The 24,250-nt window shown below is 34.9% G+C and overlaps 3 protein-coding genes across 4 annotated transcripts in view; 2 read left to right on the top strand and 1 right to left on the bottom strand.

Annotated features, from left to right (window-relative positions):
* LOC123532611 (uncharacterized) overlaps window positions 1-12,670 on the bottom strand; it is a 62,149-nt gene extending 49,479 nt beyond the window's left edge. Inside the window, exons 1-5 of the mRNA XM_053539664.1 lie at window positions 12,548-12,670; window positions 8,872-9,599; window positions 8,281-8,446; window positions 7,288-7,407; window positions 905-1,039 (exon numbers count right to left, since the gene is read on the bottom strand). Of these exons, the coding sequence (XP_053395639.1) occupies window positions 905-1,039; window positions 7,288-7,407; window positions 8,281-8,446; window positions 8,872-9,599; window positions 12,548-12,670 (1,272 nt within the window). The remainder of the gene's footprint in view (window positions 1-904; window positions 1,040-7,287; window positions 7,408-8,280; window positions 8,447-8,871; window positions 9,600-12,547) is intronic.
* The window catches only part of LOC123530728 (transmembrane channel-like protein 1), a 138,442-nt gene that overhangs the window by 9,942 nt on the left and 104,250 nt on the right, over window positions 1-24,250 (top strand). The gene's annotated exons all lie outside the window — the stretch shown is intronic.
* Window positions 21,598-24,250, top strand: part of LOC123532610 (uncharacterized) — a 30,951-nt gene continuing 28,298 nt past the window's right edge. The window contains exons 1-2 of the mRNA XM_045314078.2: window positions 21,598-21,702; window positions 23,862-23,968. Of these exons, the coding sequence (XP_045170013.2) occupies window positions 21,694-21,702; window positions 23,862-23,968 (116 nt within the window). The 5' untranslated portion in view covers window positions 21,598-21,693. The remainder of the gene's footprint in view (window positions 21,703-23,861; window positions 23,969-24,250) is intronic.

Here is a 24,250-nt window from a genome sequence, read left to right as displayed (position 1 = left end):
TCTAAGTCCAAAAGTAGGCATAATTTGGCCAAAATGAAGGTCAGCGTTATGGGACATGCTGCTATCAACTAGTTTTATAACCCTGAAGACAGATGTGAAGTTTCACTTCAAAATCTGCATTAGTTTTGGAGATAGTAACTTGCATGTAAAACCTTAACCAGAATTTTCTAAGTCCAAAAGGGGACATAATTTGCTCAAAATACATGTCAGAGTTATGGAACTTGACCTAGTGAGGTTGGTAATTGACCTAGAAAAAGAATAAATAAGTTTCAAAGCTATATGCCTTTAAATGATAGCTGTATGTACTTGCATGCAAAAACTTAACCAAGGTGTGACGCCGACGCCAGGGTGAGTATCACCTTAATTTCACAATACACATACATCATGTAGTCACTTTAATATGATTGTTTCTAAATTGAAGAATGACACTGGCATATTCACTTCTTTCTGTCATCATTCTTTTATACCCTTAGGAAGGTTGGTTGGTTGTTTTGGGTTTAACGCCGTTTTTCAACAGTATTTCAGTTATGTAAAGATGGGCAGTTAACCTAACCAGTGTTCCTGGATTCTGTACCATTGCAAACCTGTTCTCCGCAAGTAACTGCCAACTTCCCTACATGAATCAGAGGTGGAGGACAAATGATTTCAGACACACTGTCTTTTAAATATCTTCAAAAAGAAAGAAAGGATTTTTGCTTATCATGCTTATATACTGTCTGCTCCCAGTAACAAGTCTTTCATTTTAAGATCTAAACAATCTAATAAAACTGTACAATTTAGACTTATTGGTGTGTCATTGTGTTGTAACTACAAACTGGGTAATTTCTGCACCAAAAACTGAATTAGTTGTTACTCATGGATGACGAATAATATATATGCACTTTTATTTCATCAACCAACATACCAGTTCAAGTAATGGTCTAATATACTGTAAAGTGGGTGGGGAATCTGGTATTTCATCTGTGAGAACAATCTTGTTGACACTACTGTAGAATCGTGGATACTTGAAACATTCTCTCTTCTTTGCCAGGTATCTAGACTGTATGTATAATACAATCATATCATTAGGTACCATAAAATTACAACATAGTAAGGGCTAAAAAAGAAACTAACCTACATAGATAAATTATAGATAAAGACTGTTATTTTTAGAAGAAATGCTCTTAAAGTTTGTAGGAAAGTTAAATCCCTTTGTTGCTACCTTTCATATAATATTTCCTGTTTATACCTTGAAAATATGTAAATAATGCTATATAAGTATTTCAATACATTTAGACAAGAGGGCAGTGCTGGCTCTAGATCACTCTACTAAGATTTATGGCTTGCATGAACAATTTTGGCAGAGGCATGCGCAAGAAATATCTGTAAAAGTCTTTTGAAATTGGGCTGGCATTTTCTGAAAACAAGATTTTTAAAGTTTCCACAGTATTATATACATCACAGGAATTACTATAATATATTATTATTATTTTTATTTACCAGATATTTATAGTGCTCTTTTCATCTATAAAATAAACGTTCAAAAGCGCTGTACAAACTACATATCACAGAATGATATGGACACAGAATACAAACAAGAAGCTGCGTTCAATAAACGCTTGAGGCCCCCGGTGGCATCCTTGTCCATACAAAGCAACCTAAGTCCAAAACGAGGTCAAGTTCAAGGTCAAACTGAGGTCAGGTGATGTCTGAAGATGAGGAATGGTCACTGGTTACATCTGTATTAGTATAAAGTCATTCTAGTAAGGGGTATTGATGCTAGACGAAACGGTCCCATCTGGTTAACCAAGAGATGGCCCATATAAAGCAACCTAAGTCCAAAATGAGGTCAAGGTCAAGGTCAAACTGAGGTCAGGTGATGTCTGATGATGAAGAATGGTCATAGGTTACATCTGCATTAGTATCAAGTCATTCTAGTAAGGGGTATTGATGCCAGACGAAACGGTCCCATTTGGTTAACCAAGAGATGGCCCATATAAAGCAACCTAAGTCCAAAATGAGGTCAAGGTCAAGGTCAAACTGAGGTCAGGTGATGTCTGAAGATGAGGAATGGTCACAGGTTACATCTGCATTAGTATCAAGTCATTCTAGTAAGGGGTATTGATGCTAGACGGAACGGTCCCATTTGGTTAACCTCGTACGGACGGACAAACGAATGGACGGACGGACAGGACAATCACTATATGCCTCCCACATCAGTAGATGCCGGGGGCATAAAAGTATATCAACAATAAAAGGTATTTAGCCCGAATCAGGTTTTACTCTACATTTAAATTGTACTATAGTCACTATATATTTTAAAGAACAATAAACAACAGTAAATAATTTCCATTTCAAAGTCATATAACAGCTTGTTTTCCAGTGCAAAGTTAGTTTCAATAGACCTTGAAGAAAAGGTGTGTTTTTAATGATCTTTTGAAAGCATCTAAGCTTTTAGCGTCCCTAATGGTAGCCGGAAGAGCATTCCATGTAACTTCAGTGCAGCTGATGAAAAACTACGATCACCGTACCTCAGTTTTGCTTTTATATATATAAGTAGAAGAGCTCTGTCTAACAGGGCATAACATGCCCGCCCATTCAAAATGGAATAGGAAAGGGCAGTAAAATGGACATTAAAAACAAGAATTAATTTTGAGGTGTTGCAGTGTAGGGTGGGTTGAGGGAGCAATGGGAGACAAAGTGTAAGATTAGGATAAGGGATACTTAGGACACACATGATGTCTAGATTTGAAGAGAAACTACACAAAGAATAGAAAGCCATCCCTGTGACTACCTGTGAGCCACTGATCCTAAAATCAACAGGGAATCCTCAAGCCTTACTTTGTCATAGAGTAAAGTTTGAAAGGCGTAACTTTTTGACATACAGCCCTGCAAATGAACCAATTACCAGTAATTAAGTTCTAAAAGGCCCTTGTGACTTTGGCCTTTGAGCTGCTGATCCCAAACAATATTAAAGCTTATTAGGAGTATTTCAAGCTCAGGTGAGCTAAAAAGGCCTTATTATTTTGCAAGTAAAACATACAAAAGTTAATAACCACTTTTTCAAGTTTCATGCGAAACATAAAAGGCTAAGAAACAAGAGGGTCATGATGACTCTATATCGCTCACTTGCAGGGCGTCAAGTGCTTTTGGGAGTCAAAAATATAGGTAGGATCCTGAAATATAGGTATTTGGGGGCCAGAAATATAGGATTATATAGGTTGCTTATAATGAAGAAAACAAGTCAGACAAGTGTTTTATCCTCCTCCACCACCTACCAGCACTCTCTTTTATTAAACATAAAATACAAAGGAACAGAAAAAGTGGCTACTTTTATGATTTTAAACAAATAACATTTTAACATATATCTTACTTTCATAATAAACTATTAATTCACCAACAGACAAAACTTTACCAATACTGGTACTCAAATCAGTTTAACAGGGAATTAGGCAAACCAAGCCATATTGCTAACAACATATATCATCTGCTATTGGACAATGAAACATAGCTTTGAATGTTTCTCCAATTCCATCATTGGTTCAAAAGCTTATATTAGAATAGGCACATTTTGCTGCCCACAATACTTCAGCAGAAATAACATCATCTTTAGCATATGAATAGCTTAAAATTTGCTTTTGCTTTGAGGTGGAAGCTGGTGATTCACTAATGCTACCATGGACTGTTCCTTCTGAAGTTGAACATGGGTTTTCATCAGCTGTTGGAGGTTTAAATTTCAGTTTAGCTTGTGTTGATGAGAAAGCAATTTTACTTAATTTCTTGTGTTGAGTGCCTTTTGCATGTTGAAGAATTTGTCTCAGTCCAGCATTATCACACTTTATGTCAGTTTTGCACAATGTACAGTGACCATAAGAGTCACTCTTCCCCTTGACACACCATAATTTCAGTTCATGTCCATTGCCATCTACTTCTGATCTCGAAACTGACTCTTATTAGCAGGCATTATGAGGCCAATTGAAAAAAGAACTTCCATTACTTAAAGCTTTCCTAAAGCTGGGCTGGGCAGGGTCACTACACCTGAAAGGAATACAAATTTCAATGCCTAAAAGGTAACAGCATATTTATAAACTCAATAATCATAGAATTACTTCTTTTTTAATGGTTTGAATGACCTTTGTATTCCTTGCTTACCACAAAATTTCCAGATTATAGGTATTTATAGGTATTTTGGCAAAATATAGGATTTTATAGGTTATTATAGGTAGAGGGCTAAAATATAGGAAAATATAGGTAAATATAGGTAACTTGACACCCTGCACTTGTTAAACTTGGCCTTGGAATCATCAAGATAAAAATTCTGACCAAGTTTCATGAAGATAGGGTCATAAATGTGGCCTCTACAGTGTTAACAAGCTTTTCCTTTGATTTGAGAAGGTGACCTAGTTTTTGACCCCACATGACCCAGTTTCGAACTTGGCCTAGGAAACATCAAGATTAACATTCTGACCAAGTTTCATGAAGATAGGGTCATAAATGTGGCCTCAAGAGTGTTAACAAGCTTTTCATTTGATTTGACTGGGTGACCTAGTTTTTGACCTCATATGACCTAGTTTTGAATGAACTTGGCATAGAAATCATCAAGATAAACATTCTTATCAAGTTTCATGAAGATAGGTCATAAATGCGACCTCTAGGGTGTTAACAAGCTTTTTCTTTGATTTGACCTGGGGACCTAGTTTTTGACGCCACATGACCCAGTTTCGAACTTGGCCTAGGAATCATCAAGATAAACATTCTGACCAAGTTTCATGAAGATAGGGTCATAAATGTGGCCTCAAGAGTGTTAACAAGCTTTTCCTTTGATTTGACTGCGTGACCTAGTTTTTGACCCCATATGACCCACTTGTTAAACTTGGCCTTGGAATCATCAAGATAAAAATTCTGACCAAGTTTCATGAAGATAGGGTCATAAATGTGGCCTCTACAGTGTTAACAAGCTTTTCCTTTGATTTGAGGTGACCTAGTTTTTGACTCCACATGACCCAGTTTCGAACTTAGCCTAGGAATCATCAAGATAAACATTCTGACCAAGTTTCATGTAGGGTCATAAATGTGGCCTCAAGAGTGATAAGCTTTTCATTTGATTTGACTGAGTGACCTAGTTTTTGACCCCATATGACCCAGTTTTGAATGAACTTGGCATAGAAATCATCAAGATAAACATTCTTATCAAGTTTCATGAAGATAGGTCATAAATGTGACCTCTAGGGTGTTAACAAGCTTTTCCTTTGATCTGACCTGGTGACCTAGTTTTTGACCCCACATTACCCAGTTTTGAACTTGGCCTAGAAATCATCAAGATAAACATTCTGTGCAAGTTTGTATCAAATCAAAGCATAAATGAAACCTCTATATGGCTGAAAGGGCCAAAATGGAAAATTTTGCCCCTTTCAGGGACAGTAACTCTAGAATCCATCAAGGAATCTAGCCGGCTTTTCGAAAGGAACCGAGATCTTATTGCGACTTAAGTTGTGTGTAAGTGTGGTTAAAATCAATTGTAAAATGTCACTTCTATCTTGTTCACAAGGTAAAAATTAACAAATTTTGGCTCTTTCAGGGGTCAATCAGGGGCCATAACTCCGGAACCTATGATTGGATCTGACGGATTCATCATGGAATCCAAGATCTATTGTTGTTAAAGATATTTTTGCAAGTTTCTATCAAATCAAACTATAAATGAAGTCTCTATAATGGCTGCAAAAGCCAAAATGGTAAATTTTGGCCCATTATGGGGCCATAACTCTCGAACCCATGATGGGATCTGGCGTTTTCGAAAGGAACCGAGATATTATGCCAATACAAGTTGTGTGCAAGTCTGATAAAAACTGATTGCAAAAAGTGGTCTCTATCGTGTTCACAAGCCAAAATAGCAAATTTTGGCCCTTTAAGGGGCCATAACTCGGGAACCCATGATTGAATCTGGCCAGTTTTCGAAAGGAACCGATTACTGAAATTAAAAATAAACACATGAGAATGTTTGTTTAAGTAACAAGAGCTGTCTGTTGACAGCGCGCTCGACTATTCGAAGAATTGATGTATGGGATCAAAATATTACCAGAGATTTTCAGACAAAAGAAGGAAAATAAATAAGACAAACAATGCACCTGTATTAGTGGAACTGGATAAGTCTTGCACTATATGGCTCTGTGTAATGATACTGTAGTGATCTTGCTGCATTAAAGCATTGCTTGTGGAGGATTTCAACATGTAGGATGGTCTCTGGATATCACTGGCGTTTCCCTATAATGAGCCTCTGTTATTATGTAGTCTTGACTACATATGGGGACTATGACGGTAAACAAGAGGTCAAAGTTTAAAGCCACATGTTAAACAAAATATGGACTGGTACGAAAGTTTAACTGATTTCCAAGTATAACAAGAGCTGTCCGTAAGACAGCACGCTCGACTTTTCTCAGTGCTTGACTCTGAATTAGAGCTTTGCCAGTAAAAAAAAAAATCCGAGTTAAAAAGGGACATAACTCTGTCAAAATTCAAATCAGAGTTATGGGAATTATGTCTCCTGGTGTAGACTTTGATAGTAAAATAAGTATTTAAAGTTTCAAGTCAATAGCTTTGATAGTAACAGAGATATTTGACTTTATCAAAAACTTTAACCAAAAATTCTAAGTTAAAAAGGGGCATAATTCTGTCAAAATTCAATCAGAGTTATGGGGATTGTTTCTCCTGGTGTAGATTTTGATAGTAAATAACTATTTTAAGTTTCAAGTCAATAGCTCTGATAGTAACAGAGATATTTGACTTTATCAAAAACTTTAACCAATGGCGACACCGACACCGACACTGGGGCGAGTGCAATAGCTCTACTTTTTCTTAGAAAAGTCGAGCTAAAAAGGGCCAAAATTCAGAAAAATATCTTTGACATAGTTACATACCCTTGACTACAGATGGAGATCAGGATGATGAACAAGTGTTCAAAGTTTCAAAGTGACATGTCAAATAGTTTTTAGAAAAACATTGACTTGTACGCAAACTGAACCAATTTCCAAGTCCAAAAAGGGCCATAATTCAGCCAAAATACTTGAAAGAGTTATGTACTCTTGCCTACAGATAGAGACTGTCAAATAAAGACGTGATAAAAGTTTCAAAGCCATATGTCAAACAGTTTACACAAAGTATGTACTGGTATGAAAAACTTAACCAAGATTTTTAAGTTAAAAGGGGCCATAATTCACATAAAATCCTTGCTGATGCCGATGCCGACGCTGACACAGTGATGAGTAGGATAGCTCTCCTTATTCTTCAAATAGTCGAGCTAAAAATACATACTGCAGTATATTTTTCAACTCCAGGATGGATGTAGTCATAGTCTTTCTTGCAGGTATGGGAAATACTTCTGAGATAATTCTGGAATAATTCCTGTTCTTTGTTCACTAAAACTTTCATAGTCTGCAATACAAAGACAATAGAAGAAAATAATTATAGTTACATTCAGTATTTTGTTGTCTCTTGTAGGTTTTTATCACTTACATCTAATGCATTATCTTAGGTTAAATCATAAGACAGAATATCAGCTACCAGTGTGAGATATATCATCATGTTGTCATAGCTACCAGATATATCATGTTGTCACGGCTACCAGTGTCAGATACATCATGGTGCAATGGCTACTGGTGTCATACATGTCATGGTGTCGACTATCAGAGTCAAATAGATGATGGTATCAGCTACCAGTGTCAGATATGGTCTGTGTCATGACCACCTGTGTAAGACATGTATATTATGGAGTTATGGTCACCAATGTCAGATATGTCAGTGTCAGCTACCAGTGTCAAAAATATCATAGTGTCAGCTAATCATGAATAAATGTGTAATAATATGATCACTGACAAAAATTGTGTCAATGATGTTCTAACATTGTCCCAAAATAAACTAAATCTACGACTATCTAACACTTTGGTTGGCCGGAAGCGTGCGAACTAAGCTATTTCAGTGTTTAAAATCCAGGTAGTTAGCAGTATAGAGCAATTCCTGCAGTACCTGTAAGACTTCATTTAAATCATGATTACTCTAACATCAATCTGTTTTTGTTAATCTTGAAAATTTTAACCAATTTTCCCAACACTGTTAGTCACATAATTGATCAAACTTACAACACCTGAGTTTGTATTCTACAGACCTCCCTATAGCACTTTTTGGCTAGACTGGCTCACTCAGTATGTTTGGCTAGACCGGCTCACTCAGTGAGTAAAGTGTTTCAGAGGTCTAAAATATATGTTCATTAATGTCAACAGAAACAATAATAGAAAAAGACAATCTTACAAGATATTTCTTAAAGTTTTCATCAATTATTTCTTGAGAGTTAGCACTCAAGTTTCCAAAGCAACGGACAAGGTCAATATACAGTTTTTGTTCCTGACATGTAAGCTTTGATCGTCTATTCCTAGGTTTCTTCTTATATATTTCAGGAAAATATTTTTCGGCTTGTCTGAAAAAGCAAGAAAATAAATAAAGTATGAATTTAAAAAAAAGTACACTACTCTTGCAATTCTTCATATACGACTGCATATCATTTACTTAAAGATAACAAGTACAGAGTAATAATTTACAATATTAATGTTGTTTCTATTAACAATTTACCTCTATCAATTAACATACTCATGTTTCCAAATTGCAAGAAAAAACGACACTAATTGCATCCAAAAAAAACTGCTGTTTATTCTACAGGACTGCATCTCTAGTTGCCTTTGTTTATTTTTTCAAAAAAGAGTGAACATTTATTCTTTAGATTTATATTAGGTAAGCTATATTTACCAACTTTCTATCAACAATTTTTAAAACATTATTCATAATCAGTTATTTCATCATATGATAATAAATTTCTGAAGGGAAAAGATCAGCACCATCACTTACCTATCTTTAATATTGAAGAACATTTTGTCATGCATCATCAATTCCTTTTGTGCTTTTCTTGCATCTTCCTCCTTCTTTGCTTCATATTCTTTTCTAGCTTCTTCAGACATCTCAGCCACAATTTGCTCATTATCTTCTTGCGTAGCACCCTTTCCTCTAGCAATGTTTCTTGGCTTGGATGTACCTTCTCTGAAACTTGTTTTTTGTCTAGTAGCATAATTACTGGGTCTTATATTTGTTTGCCTGCCACTGGTTATATTTTTCATATCATTTGTATTAGCAATTTCAATTTCATCCTCCTTAGTTTCTTTTTCTGTTGCAATTTTCAACTCTTCCTCAGTGCCCTCTTTGTAGAAAGAAAATGGTCTAACTACTTCAGCTTCAACATCAGTAGCTCTTTCATTTAAGGCCCCCACTTCTAACCCAACCACTTGTGCAACATTTTCTTCTTTCCTATTGGTACCTGGCTCTTCTTTCTTACTGATCTCATCATCTATGTGCTGAACTTCTTCCAGATTGCCGGTAACATTTGCATTGGAATGCTGAAAATAGTCAACTTTCTCTAGACTGATTGCATTATCAAGTGTTGCTTCTGTTACTGCTCTACCTAATCCAGCAGTGTGATCAGACTTACCACTTTGTACACCAGAGAAATCTGACTGTGCAGGAAACTCTGCTTTGATTTCTAGTTTTGACCAAATTTTTCTGCGTAGTCTTCGGGACCTGACCTGTTGCTTACAGTTTGACCTTGATAATTACCCACTTTCAAAAATTTCGCTACTCCCTGCCATTTTTTCTCATATTTACAAGCGAAAATTGGAAATTGTGATGGTGGAAAATTAATTTTATTTAATTTTAAATCAGATAAAGTTGGTCCTTTTCACCCCTTGGAAACTTCCCTTCTTAAAAATTTTTCCACCTTTCTTTTTTCACTTCCTGCAAAAAAAATGAATAATCTTAAAACAAAGAAAAAGAGAGTTTGAAAAAATTCTTTCTTTTTTAAAAAAAAGGGCAAAACACAAAAATTTTTCAAAGAAGCATATTACTGAAACCCCCCTTTTAACGCAAAGGGGGGCCAACAGATTACGAAACCCGACACTTAACTTATAACCAACATTTTAAAGAAAACCCGACATTTTAACTCTAGGAAAGGGCCAACAGTTTATGAAACCCTACATTTTTAACGCAGGAACAAAAATTTTTACTAAACCCCCTAAACTTTAACTCTAGGGAAAGGCCACATATTACAAACCCCAACACTTTAACGCAGGGAAGGCCAACAGTATACAAACCGCCCTTTTTAACGCTAGGGAAGCCAACATATAAAGAAACCCTGACATTTTAAAAAGCTTGGGGCCAACGTAACTAAAACCCCTGACATTTTAAACTGAAAAGGGGCCAAACGTAAACTGAAACCCAAAACCCTTTTAACTGTTTGGGAAGCCAACATAAAAACAAACCCTTTTGACATTTCCAAATTAACACATGTATTTTGTTCAAAACTATAATATACGTTTTAAAAAATTTTATATTTTTGTTGTGGTTTTTTTTACCATATTATATATTTTAACCTTGTTGGGTTTTCTATTCTTTTACAACCACACTTTAAATAAATATTTTTGAGGGGTTTTTTTATAAAAAAAAAGTCCCTACAATTTTGCCCTTAGTGCAATTTAAAAATAACTGGGACCATCAAACAAGAACACTCTCTTCAGCTGAAATTTTTATAAAAAAATACATTCACATACAAAAATAAGGATTTAATAACCATACATCATCTGTGCCCATCAAAGTCTTAAAAAAAAAACTTAGTAACGCCAATTTCATTTATAACTTTTGCAAAAAAAAATCAATCATATTGTTACATATTTTTTATAAAATTTTTAAATGGGGCCCCCTATAAAAAAATTTTAAATCAATGGCTTTGAGTTTTAAACAACAACATTTGTTTAAATAGTTAATGGCTTTCATAAAAGATGTCAAAAAAACATCAAAATATCGCAAAACATAAAAATACCAAACTATCCTTCACAAAATAAGAAAAAATAAATTACAGAATAAAATTGGATCACTTTAAAACCATGCAACAAACCCCCCAAATGGCCAATACCTAACCGTGATGGGTTATTCCTTTTAACTATCGCACGGTTTTTTCAATATGTAACTTTGACTAGGTTTTAAAAAAACAAGAGGGGCCCTATGGGCCCCTTTTCCTCACCTGGTTTTCCCTTGCCAAAAGAATTAAACAAGTTTTACAAGGCCAAGCTACCATTTAAAAACACAATAAAATTTTCTTTTAACACCCTTTGACCAAGTCAGGGGAATTTTCCTACCAAATTTTAGGGCCAGGGCCAATACTGCATTTTTTTTTCCAAAAGACCATTCCTTTCCCCGAAACTTAAAAAAAATTTAAAAAAACCAATCTCATTTAAACTGCGAATATATTTTTTACTAAAAAAAGGGGGGGAATTTTCAAAATTTAGTCAAAAATTTTTCTACCCTGTTGTCCATCCACGATCAAAAAGCATTTTTAAATCATATCTTTATGGGTTTCCGAGAACCCCATTTTTAATTTTAAACAAAGGGGGGTAATTTGACATAAAAACATCCAACACTACCCTAGCCTCAATCCAACTAAAGACAATATTAAAGAATTCCCAAAAGATTCAAAATATTTTCCGGAAAATCCCCTTTTTTTTAAAATTAGGGGGTAATCATGCATTGGATAGCAGTAAAAAACAGATACAACCTATACAACAATATATTAGAAAAGTATTCATTTCGATAAATGTTCAACTAGAGTTTAACTAAATGACTAATTCTTACCATTGAAGACATAAATACCGTTTCAAACCAATCTCATTAAAACTTCTAAGGTGTATCATTTAGTTAAAAAAAAAAAGGGAGGTAATACTGTCATAAATTCAGTCAATATATATCTTCACTGATTGTCCAAGTTCATCTAGTTTACATAAATGAAATTTCAGATCAGTATCTTCACTAGTTTATGGAGATATACCACATTTTAATTTGAAATAAGGGAGGTAATTTTGACATAAAATCATCCATAGTTTATCTACCCTGATTGTCTCAGTCCAACTAATGACAATAATTAATTTCAAATAAAACTATAAGAACTAACTGAATAAATCCATTTGATTACAATCAGGGGATGTATTCAGATAAAAAATAACACGGGAAGCTAACGACCTGGATCTGACAGATTCGTCAAGGAATCCAAGATTTATTGTTGTTGAAGATCTTTTGCAAGTTTGTATCAAATCAAACCATAAATGAAGTCTCTGTATGGCTGCAAAAGCTAAAATAGCACATTTTGGACCTTTAAGGGGCCTTAACTCTGGAACCCATGTCTGGCCAGTTCAAGAAAGGAACCAAGATCTTGTAGTGATACAAGTTCTGTGCAAGTGTGGTTAAAATCAAATCATAAATGAAGCTGCTATTGTGCTGACAAGGTCAAACCATAAATGAAGTCTCTATATGGCTGCAAAAGCCAAAATAGCTAATTTTGGCCCTTTCAGGGGCAATAACTCTGGAACCCATTATAAATGAAACCATTACGTGACAGGTGAGCTAAAAAGGAGACATTTGCCTTTTCTGAAAGCAGTTTATCAGGTGTCCATGCATAAGCTCAATGCAGCATGTTGTCACAACTAACTGTCATTGGTGTCATGTCCATGACACCACCTTTCACAGGTTTTTCCTGTGTCAGAAAACCTGTGTGATCATCTGTCACAGGATTTTCGTCTTGCTCGTCTTCTGTTGTCACATTTTCTGTCATTCTGTCTGTTACAGCTTTTTGTAAAACATAATCAAAGTTGCCTGGTCTTGGATGTTTTCTGCCAGCTTTTCTTTCACTGTCATGAAATATATTCTTGTCAAGTTTGGAGTTATTTTTTGTGAAAATTGTAAAAATATTTTTTCTTTATGTCACAGTGAGTGAAATAATTTGGTATTGTCATACCTAAAATTCACTGACGTGAGGGAGAATGTAAAACAAGTTTTGATTGGCTGTACACTAAATCTTAAAGGAAAACCCATGACGACCCGTGACATTGCCATGACGGTAAAAGAAAAACAAGTGAGAGTCCCACTGTCCGTGATAAAACCGTCACGGACATTATGACTGTCACAGGTTTTAGTAGACCTGAAAATTGGTCATTGTGTGTGCTGCGGCCATTTGAAGTTTCTCAATTTTACAAAGAATAAAGAGGACCAACTATGTAGCATGTTCATGACATAATGTGACCCAAAACGCGAGTATACTCTTCTAAGTTCTAGAGTGGGGCGATTACTGAAGTGAAGATGATGACAAGTTTCAAGTTTATTCCATATCAAGGCTTAATATGAAATAAGGCACTGCCTCAATCGGGAATCGATCTGACTTCAGCTCATCCCATAAGAACTGAAAATAACTGTCTAATGACAGCACGGAAGGACACATTTTTGAATTCGGTAGTAAATATCTCATACGGGTATATCGCCTGTTACCGTAGGATCAATACAACTATCAATTTAAAAGATAGATGTTGGAATTAAAAAAACCACTGTTACAGACAGCCCATATTTGTACAGATGAGGCAAGATGATGCGGTTTTCGGACAGTTATGTGGACGCTTACTAGGCACAAGGAAAAAGCATATCTTCCAAAACTACTGATATATGTCAAAAAAGTAGGTCAGTAGGTCAAGGTCACATCAACTGACTCCCCCTAATTACTTGGTCATCAGGTAATTATAATTAACAGTCTAGGGTGGGGCCTCTTTTCACCTCAGATGCATAAATTCTTGGTAGAGGACCACTAGGCAATGCAACATACCAAATATCAAAACATAGGCCTTGCAGTTCAGACAAGAGATTTTTAAAGTTTTTTTCCATATAAGTCTATGTAAAACATGGGACCCCGGGGCAGGGCCTCTTTTCACTCCCTTTGTAATGATTAAGAAACAATCATGGGTAGAGACACACAAGGCAATGCTACACAGCCAAATATCAAGGTCTATATCTTGTGGTTTCAGACGAGAAGATATTTATCAGTTTTTTTTCCCTATAAAACTCATGTAAAAATTAGGGACCCCCGGGGCAGGGACCTCTTTTCACCCCAGAGTATTATTTGAACAATCTTCATAGAGGACCATTAGGTGGTGCTACATGCCAAATATCAAGACTCTAAGCCTTGCGGTTTTGGACAAGAAGATTTTTTTAAGTTTTTCCTTTCCGTTGCCATGGCAACCAGACTTCTGTGTGGAATTCAAATCTTTGAACACTTTTGAAATGGGGCCATCCAAGGATCATTCAGGAGCTGTGAAATTTCATCAAAACTGAACTGGTGGTTTAGGAAAAGATGTTGTTTAAAGGAAAGTGTGGACGGACAGAAGCCGGGCGGACGCTTCTGGCTCAGGTGAGCTAAAAATAAAGAAAAGAGCACTGGTGGTCTAAAGGTCTAGGTAGCCGGCCGGACGCCTTTGGCTCAAGTGAACTAAATTAAGTAAGAGCACTGGTGGTCTAAAGGTCTAGGTAGCCGGCTCTATATAAACATATCGTATATGAACATTAAGTCAAGTTAGCCAGCTCTTTAATAAACTGTATTATAAACTAAAGGATCATTATATTAGTTAAATAAATTACATTTCTTTTGATTTATTTTTACTATTTGTGATTTACCTGTTTATTTTGCCGTATTTACGCATTCATATCATATCAGCCAGTATGTTATCAACGAATGATCAGAGTGTTATCATCATCGACATGTTTAAATGGCCGGCCGGACTTTATTGGTGTGTTCATAAATTCTTAAAATAAAGTTTTTAAAGAATTTTTGTTGTGTGTTATATATTGAAAAACATTTTTGATAGAGAGACGTCAACTGTCGGCAATCCTTTAGATTTTGGTAACAAGAAATGTAATTTATTTAACTAATATAATGATCCTTTATAATACAGTTTATTAAAGAGCCGGCTACCTTGACTTACATGTTCATATTATGACATGTATATATATATAGATCCGGCTACCTAGACCTTTAGTCTAGATAGCTGGAACTGGCTACACAGCCACTGCCATATCATTAACAGCCAATCCAGAATTATCAATATGACTTATTTACAAACATATCATCTAATACACGTTCATAATCAAAAATAGTCCAACTAAATTGACGCGATCCTAGGAAATATTGACATAATTTTTTCATATGGGCAATATCCCCACTTGCGTCAAACACTCGAAAGACCAATTCAGCGATTTCTTTCCTTCTTTATAAAGTACTCCTAAAAGGACCTTTTCCCAATTGACTTGGCATGTCCAGTCATCCCGCTAAATTTCAACACTCTTGGCCTAGTGGTTCTCAAGTCACTGTTCAGGCTCCTGTGACCTTGACCTTTGATCAAGTGACCTCAAAATAAGTAGGGGTCATCTACTCTGCATGTCCAATCATCCTATTAAGTTTCAACATTGTAGGTCAAGTGGTTCTCAAGTTATTTCCAAAAAAATGATTTTACATGAACAGGCCACTGTGACCTTGACCTTTAATAGACTGACCCCAAAATCAATAGGGGTAATCTACTCTGCATGTTCAATCATCCTATGAAGTTTCAACATTCTGGGTCAAGTGGTTCTCAAGTTATTGATATGAACTGGTTATCAATGTTCAGGCCTCTGTGACCTTGACCTTTAACGGAGTGACCCCAAAAACATTAGGGGTCATTTACTCTGCATGAACAATCATCCTATGAAGTTTCAACATTCTGGGTCAAGAGGTTCTCAAGTTATTGATTGGAAATGGTTTTCCATGTTCAGGCCCCTGTGACCTTGACCTTTAACAGAGTCACCCTAAAATCATTAGGGGTCATCTACTCTGCATGACCAATCATCCTATGAAGTTTCATCATTCTGGATCAAGTGGTTCTCAAGTTACTGACCGGAAATGGTTTTCAATGTTCAGGCCCCTGTGACCTTGACCTTTCACAGAGTGACCCCAAAATTGTTAGGGGTCATCTACTCTGCATGAGCAATCATCCTATTAAGTTTCAACATTCTGGGTCAAGTGGTTCTCAAGTTACTGACCGGAAATGGTTTTCAATGTTCAGGCCCCTGAGACCTTGACCTTTAATGGAGTGACCCCAAAATCAATAGGGGTCATCTACTTTGCATGTACAATCATCCTATGAAGTTTCAACATTCTGGGTTAAGTGGTTCTCTAGTTATTGATTGGAAATGATTTTCCATGTTCAGGCCCCTGTGACCTTGACCTTTGATGGAGTGACCCCAAAATCAATAGGGGTCATCTACTCTTCATTATCAATCATCCTATGAAGTTTCAACATTCTGGGTCAAGTGGTTCTCTAGTTATTGATCGGAAATGGTTTTCAATGTTCAGGCCCCTGTGACCTTGACCTTTGACGGAGTGACCCCAAAATCAATAGGGGTCATCTACTCTTCATGGCCAATCATCCTATGAAGTTTCAACATTCTGGGTCAAGTGGTTCTCTAGTTATTGATCGGAAATGGTTTTCAATGTTCAGGCCCCTGTGACCTTGACCTTTGACGGAGTGACCCCAAAATCAATAGGGGTCGTCTACTACAGCAGCCCTACAACCCTATGAAGTTTGAAGGTTCTAGGTCAAATGGTTCTCCAGTTATTGCTCGGAAATGAAGTGTGACGTACGGACGGACGGAAGGACGAACGGACAGACGGACGGACGGACGGACAGGGCAAAAACAATATGTCTCCTGGGGGAGACATAATTACATTGACATTCGCAATGATTTAACCATTCAAACAGTTTGTTTGATGATATTTACATGGAATTAAAAGAAGAAGCATTCTATATTATGTTATTAATTAACTATAAAAATTCCCAACCTGAGTAAAAACCCCGCTATTTTTCCCAATTTATCCGGTACCGGACCTTTTCCCAAAAGGGAAAAAAAATCACTGCCAAAATAGTTGAAGCAATTTCCGATGAAGTTTTCATCGCTGCCGACGCTTTACATGCTATAGGTTTAAATGCAGATTATTTCACAAATTAGCAATAAATTCAAACAAAACTTACATGTATTGAAAGGGGATTCAATTCCTCATTGATTAATGCCAAAATTATCAAATAATATCCAAAATTATGAATTTTCTGGTGATTTAAACCTATGACTATGTATGTACTATACATGATTAACTTTACCATGTCCCTACACGCCAATATGCCCAAGCGATAAAACCAATAACTTTACATGACTGTGTACCGGTATGTCTAAACACCGAACATGAGTCATTTCCGCGGACATGACTGGTAAATACCGAACATGAGCGATTATTATTTTATTAAAGCAATAAATTATGTTTTTGTGATTTAAATCGATTATTTATCATAAAATTCTAGTGTATACCAAAAGTATTTGAATTCAAAGTGTAATAATGCTTTTAATTAATGTAAAAATGAAAACTTGCGATCTGATTCATGTTCGTGAACAGACTGGTAAATACCAAACATGAGCGATTATTACTCTATTAAAGTATTCTATTAAGTGTTGGTGGTTAAAAATGATTATAAATATTAAAATATATGTATTTATCAAAAATATATTATTTTAAAGCTTGTTATTTATATAAAATACAAAACTTGCAATCTGTTTCATGTTCACGAACATGTTTGTTAAATTCCGAGCGTGCCTGATTAATTATTTTATTAAAGTATTATTATATTTTTGTGGTTTAAATAATTACAAATATTAAAATACATTCAAGTACATTAATATTGCATATTTTTACACTCGATCCGTTTCAGACAGCAACAAACATGACTGTATTGCCTAGGAGATTCGTGTTCGTGGACTGAAATGAAAACACCGAACATGAGTAAGTATGACATCTTTTACAAATTGAAACGAAGGAGTTCTCATTTCAAATATGTTATTGTTTGGGAATTATAATGCGAAGTAGATTTCTACCAAACGAAAATAGTACCGACTTAATATCTACATTAAATATTAGAATTTACAGCTTTTTCATCTTTGATATAAAATGTTTGGTTTAATTCAATTACCCATTTTACTGTTAGTGTTGATTGGATTATAACACCTTTCTTAATCAGGCAAATGCCGTGCGTGTTGGGAGTAAAAATTGTAACCGGTAATCATTAATTGATCGCGCTAATTGGATTATATCACCTTTTCTAATCGCAGTTGATTGAGAAATTAGTGCACTGGCGGTTAACTTTGATTAAAAATAATATCAAGAGGCTCATTTGATGTTTCGAATTAAATCTATTAAAACAAACGAAATACATAAATGTAAAATGTAATTTAACTGGACGCCCTCATAATATATCCTGTCCGGCTTTAAAATTTATATCTCGCAAATCTCCTTCTTCACACAGCGACCTGCAATGAATTTATAGAAAAAATGTGTTTTCAGCAGAAATCTTTATTAATAAGTAATTAATTAAATATAAATTCAATACATTAATCATCGGAAAAGATGTGGTTAATAGGAAAAATCGTATAATGCATGCACTTATATTATTTGATTACGAACATGTTTTGAAATTTTAAAAATTAGAAGCTTTAATGCGCTTGAATTCAATATACTTTGATATATACTTTATTTACTTTGTTGGGTTTAACGTCGCACAAACACAATCTTAGGTCATATTTAGATTATTACTAGGAAAAGAAAGCGAGATCACTTTGTTATCATACAAATACATGCTGCGCAAAGACAATGTAAATTTTAAATGGGTTTAAAAAATGAAGGAAATCCTTAATTCTGTAAGATGGCCAGATCTGTGGCTTATCAAATATGTTTTTTAATGAAACAGATATGACAGGCCAATCTTGCGTAGAATGATTTTAAGTAATTTGCACCTATGTATATGAATTATGAGGTACGATTCTATGAGTTCCCCACTGACACTTCTTAATTGCGTACTTCTTAATTATTAGGTTTATATTTTATATTCTGTTGACTGTTTACGCAACAAACATTACATTGTTAAAACACATATTGAATATCCGCATGTTGCATTACATATACCTTAGGTGACTAAAGTATCTGTCCATCTAAACTTATGTATTTCGTTTGTTTTTTTTGTTTTTTGTTTTTTTTGTTTTTTCTTAATAGATTTAATTCCATACATCAAATGAGCCGCTTGGCAATATTTTTAATCAAAGTTAACCGTCAGTGCACTAGTTTCTCAATCAACTGTATTAGAAATGATGTTATAATCCAGTTAGCACTTTCAATTACCGATAACAAATTTGACCCCAAACACGCACGACATGTGCCTGATTAAAAAAGGCGTTATAATCCAATTAGCACTAACAATAAAATGGATAACCAATTTAAAAAAATATTTTATATAAAAGTTGCAAAAGCTGTAAATTCTAATATTTAATGTAAATATTAAGTCGGTACTATTTTCGTTTGGTAGAAATCTCTACTTCGCATAATAATTCCCAATTCGATAACATATTTGAAATAAGAACTCCTTCATTTCAATTTGTAAAAGATGTCATACTTACTCATGTTCGGTGTTTTCATTTTAGTTCACGAACACGAATCTCCCAGGCAATACAGTCGTGTTTGTTGCTGTCTGAAACGGATCGAGTGTAAAAATATGCAATATTAATGTATACTTGAATGTATTTTAATATTTGTAATGATTTAAACCATAAAAAATATAATAACACACGTCCGCACTCTAAAAACGCACCACTTAATAAATACACAAATTACACTTTCTGAGTGGACCAATTTATTCATTCTTGTATTATATAGTAATCTCAATATCTCTTCCATAAGATGTGCAAAAATGAAAAAGATCTATAAATAAAAACTACTTATTTAAGATTTTTATATCTGGTACCCCTCAGTTTCAAAATTCACAAAATAGAATTTTGATATTTTTTATTACTTATTTCACGCACAAAGTCTTCCAATATTAATTTAAATGATAACAAATGTCTTTTTCCAATACACTAGTCACTTGTCGCTTAATTAAAATTATATTTATTCAAAACCACTCATCCGTAACTTATTATACACAGGTAAGACGTTTAGCACGTTTTTCATGTGCACTGTACATGTGAGTTGTCAAATAATATAAAGCTGATAAATTCGTGAACTAGATACTGACATACTGGTCGTCTGTGAATTTTGACTTGGAGGGTGGTGTTGTTTAATAGGACGAAATGAACAGTTTTTGTCAACCGATTTTTGTTAAATTTTCCTTGTTTGTGCACCAGATAATGAATTTATGTAATCACATAAAAATAATGGAATTGTCATACAAAATAAAATTTTATGACCCATTTTCTGGGTGGTGCGTTTTTAAAGTGCGGAGGTGTACTTTAATAAAATAATTAATCAGGCATGCTCGGTACTTAACAGTCAAGTTCGTGAACACAAAACAGATCGCAAGTTTTCTATTTTATATAAATAACAACCTTTAAAATAATGTATTTTTGGTAAGTACATGTATTTTAGAATTTATAATCATTTTTATCCACCAACACATAATATATTGCTTTAATAGAGTAATAATCGCTCATGTTTGGTATTTACCAGTCTGTTCACGAACATGAATCAGATCGCAAGTTTTCATTTTTACATTAATTAAAAGCATTATTACACTTTGAATTCAAATACTTCTGGTATACACTAGTATATTATTATAAATAATCAAATTAAATCATAAAAACATAATAGTCACTGCTTTAATAAAATGTAATCGCTCATGTTCGGTATTTAACAGTCATGTTCGCTGGCATAAAACAGATTGTCCGTATTGTATTCTGTAAAAATAACAATCTTTAATGTGCTTGAATGTAGTACATTTTTGGTATGTACAATTATTTTAATATTTATAATCATTTTAAACCAAAAACATAGAATATATTGCTTTAATTGAATAATAATCACTCATGTTTGGTATTTACCAGTCTGTTCACGGACATGAATCAGATCGCCAGTCATCTATTTCATATAAATTAAAGTCATTAATATGCTTGAATTTCAAATATTTTTGGTATGCACTAGTTTTTAGCATAAATAATCAATTTAAATCACAAAAACATAATACACTGCTTTAATAAAATAATAATCACTCATGTTCGGTATTTACCAGTCATGTCCGCGGACATGACTCATGTTCGGTGTTTAGCCATACTCCTGTGTACTGTGATTTATCTTCCATTATTATGGTCCTTCAAATTTTGATGTTTAGATTGCGCCTGTCACAAATATAAAACGATCTGAACGTTGAATTATTTTGACTAAATCAGAGATAACACTATGATCAAACTGTCCAACAAAGAGGTCCTTCAAGGTACTGTCCCATACCCTATGTTCAGAATGACGAACACACTGAGCTCGCGAAAATATATTGCAAATGCCAGTTTAAAATTTCACAACACTTCAACATTATATTTCTTTACGGTTCTCGACTGCATACATATCGTTTTGTTATATTTTGCTTTACCATGGTATGTCATTTCCTCCTGACATCTTAAAGTAACAATTTATTGCTTTCTTGCCGAGTTCAGTGGGAATATTCTACTTTCATTTTGAGGTTTCCCCTTCATAAAATATATTACCATGCATTATCTTGTTTGTCAAAAATAAGAAGATTTTTTCAGAAGGTAAAAATTAAAATATTATTTCTGTTTCATTGAAGGAAAATACAACTGTTTGCTTTGAAAATAATCATGATATTCACTCATTTTATTTATGAAATAGAACGATCTTAACCGGAAGTTTACATTTTTAAAACAACAACAACAACAACGAAGAACTGGACATTTGTGAAAATGTCGCAGGTATTGTTTTACTGTCTTCCTATTGAACTATCACCTAAGATGTGTCAAATACACGAGAATGGGAACATCATGTTGACGTATGACGATACCCTCATAACTTTTGGTCTAAGGCCAGGTGCAAATTATGTTCAGCAATGTTCTGCGTTGTGCAAATTCACTGCAAAGTCAAAAATTAGCTATCTATGTCATAGTGTTATTTCTTGAGCAAGGCAGCGGAGCGCTCCACCCTGCCCCTTTAAACTGCCGCCCTGCTGACCTTAAAATGTGCATGCCAGCCTTTGAACTTCTGCTAGTCCAAATAAGGAAGTTTTTTGGGACAGCGTGATAACTTTTGACTGTTGCGTCGAGTCCAAACTTTTCTGCATATATTTCTGTTAGGAAAACCCCAATGAAATCCATTGGGAATGATTTCTGGTACATGTACAATGTAATTATAATGATTTACATCTCTGATAATGAATAAACTTTTACATTAAAGTATAAAATTGCCTCACTGTCATATTTTAAATGTATATTTTGTGTTTTGTTTCTGCAATTTAGTGTCACCGGCAGTCCACTATGTATTGAAACTGGTGTCAGGGCAGATTGTTGTGTATATCTCTAAAAGTATTGACCTAGAGTCACCTGCAGACATTCTATATCACTGGAAATTTTGCAAGACTTTCTACATCACTAGGCAACCCTCAGACAATCTTCATCACTTAGTTTCTCCCAGACATTAAACAACAATAGGCTTTTCCTAATACAGTGGAACTTCTGAAAACCGGACCTTCTGAAAACCGGAAACCTTTGAAAACCGCAAAAAACTTAAAGTCCCGTTTTTTCTTGTTCTTATTTACATTTATGTACATTCTACACCTTTTGGGCTGAATCCCCCCATACATTCTACGTAGGTAGGCTTTCCTCCAAACATTCTACATCACTGGGCTTTCCACCAGACTACATATCTGGGGTTTCCTCCAGACATTCTACACAGAAAAATTGCAGACAAATGAATTATTGCTTTTGTTGAGATATTATACAGTGAAACACCGCTCGCTCGAGCATCGATGACTCGAGTACCCGGGCTCGCTCGAGCAATTCATGTGGCCCCGGCCGATTTCCTTCTATTTTCTATGTAAAATTACCACGGCTGGGTCGAGCATCGATAACTCGATCGCTCGAGCATGACATCTGGTCCCTCTGTATTAATTTACTCTTTGTTGCTTCTGGCAAACTCGAGCAGAGGTGTCAACATTTTTCACACCTTCGGTGGTCAGAATTTATCACTTAATTCAAAATTTCCACACACCGTGAGAATTGCGTGGTCTATTCCACGACTATTCTAAATGTTTGTTTGTCGGTATATTTGACCTGATAATGAGATTAATTATTGATAAAAGGTTGAACAAAAGTTTTATTGATCAGATGTAGATGAATTACTGATTACTTAAATCTTCTTTTCTGCGGGATCGAGAAGACTGTCATGAGATCTTAATATTTTAATCAGCAGTTGTTTGCATGCAAATGAAGGAAATAATATAGCCATTTCATAAAACTGAGATAATAATTTTGATATGCATGCACTTGTTGGCAAATAAAAATAAAAAGTCCCAGTTGTTTCTTCGCATGTGCCATTTACAAATTACATATTGAAACGTCTATCATAGATAACGCTTGTAATACGTTCTTTTTTGAAAACGTCACAAGCATGTCATTATTACGCATCACCGTTTACTCTGCAAATGGTCGCGATGACAATTGATATTGGTAAAACAAACTTCAATTTTCTTCTTATGTTGGTCAATGTTCGGGTCGCTCGAAACCACGGATAACTCGAGCATTTTGCTCATCCCCTTGCGACCTCGAGCGAGCGGTGTTTTACTGTACATAAATTACTAATTAATGTTATCATTTCCACCTCCCCACCACCCCCTCTCCCAAAAAAAGAAAACAAAAAACAAAAAAATACTAGAGTAGTAGTCATAGGAGTCATGCCATGCTTGCCTGGTAGGTTGGTTTGTCAGTCCATTAAAAAAAATATGGTGCAAACTACTTTACATTTTCAAAAGCATTCTAATAAAACTTTATACAGGTCATCCATGAAGTGTATTGATGTGCTAACATATTTTGGCTGTTGGTTTGAAGTTTGCCATCAGATTTATCTTTTTATATTTCAGGGTGTTGATGACACTATTGTATGCCTCATGTCCATGGGGTTTGATATACAGGACTGCCAAGATGCCATCAACTTTGGGAAAAATACCGTAGAAGCTGCAGTAGAATGGTTTGATTGATTACATTTTTATTTAGTTACTGAAATATGATGGTGAAATATATCTGGTAGAGTCGGTGAGGGCAACTGAGAAATTGAAAACTGGTAGTTTGCTCAATAAAATTACAGTATTTTTAAAAGTCAGTTTGCTGTGACTGGTGTATATATTGTGACAGTTACCCTCTTTTATATCATTTTGTCAGTTAGTTTTCTTTTGTATGTTCCATGTATGAAGTCATCTCTGTTTTTGTTCTTCTTTTCCTGTCAACAACGTTTGACACTGTCTTGAACATT

The sequence above is a fragment of the Mercenaria mercenaria genome, chromosome 3 (assembly GCF_021730395.1).
Source record: "Mercenaria mercenaria strain notata chromosome 3, MADL_Memer_1, whole genome shotgun sequence".
Classification (NCBI taxonomy): Eukaryota; Metazoa; Mollusca; class Bivalvia; order Venerida; family Veneridae; genus Mercenaria; species Mercenaria mercenaria.
Note: the sequence above shows the minus strand (reverse complement) of the source record. Positions and strands in the feature narration are given on the sequence as shown.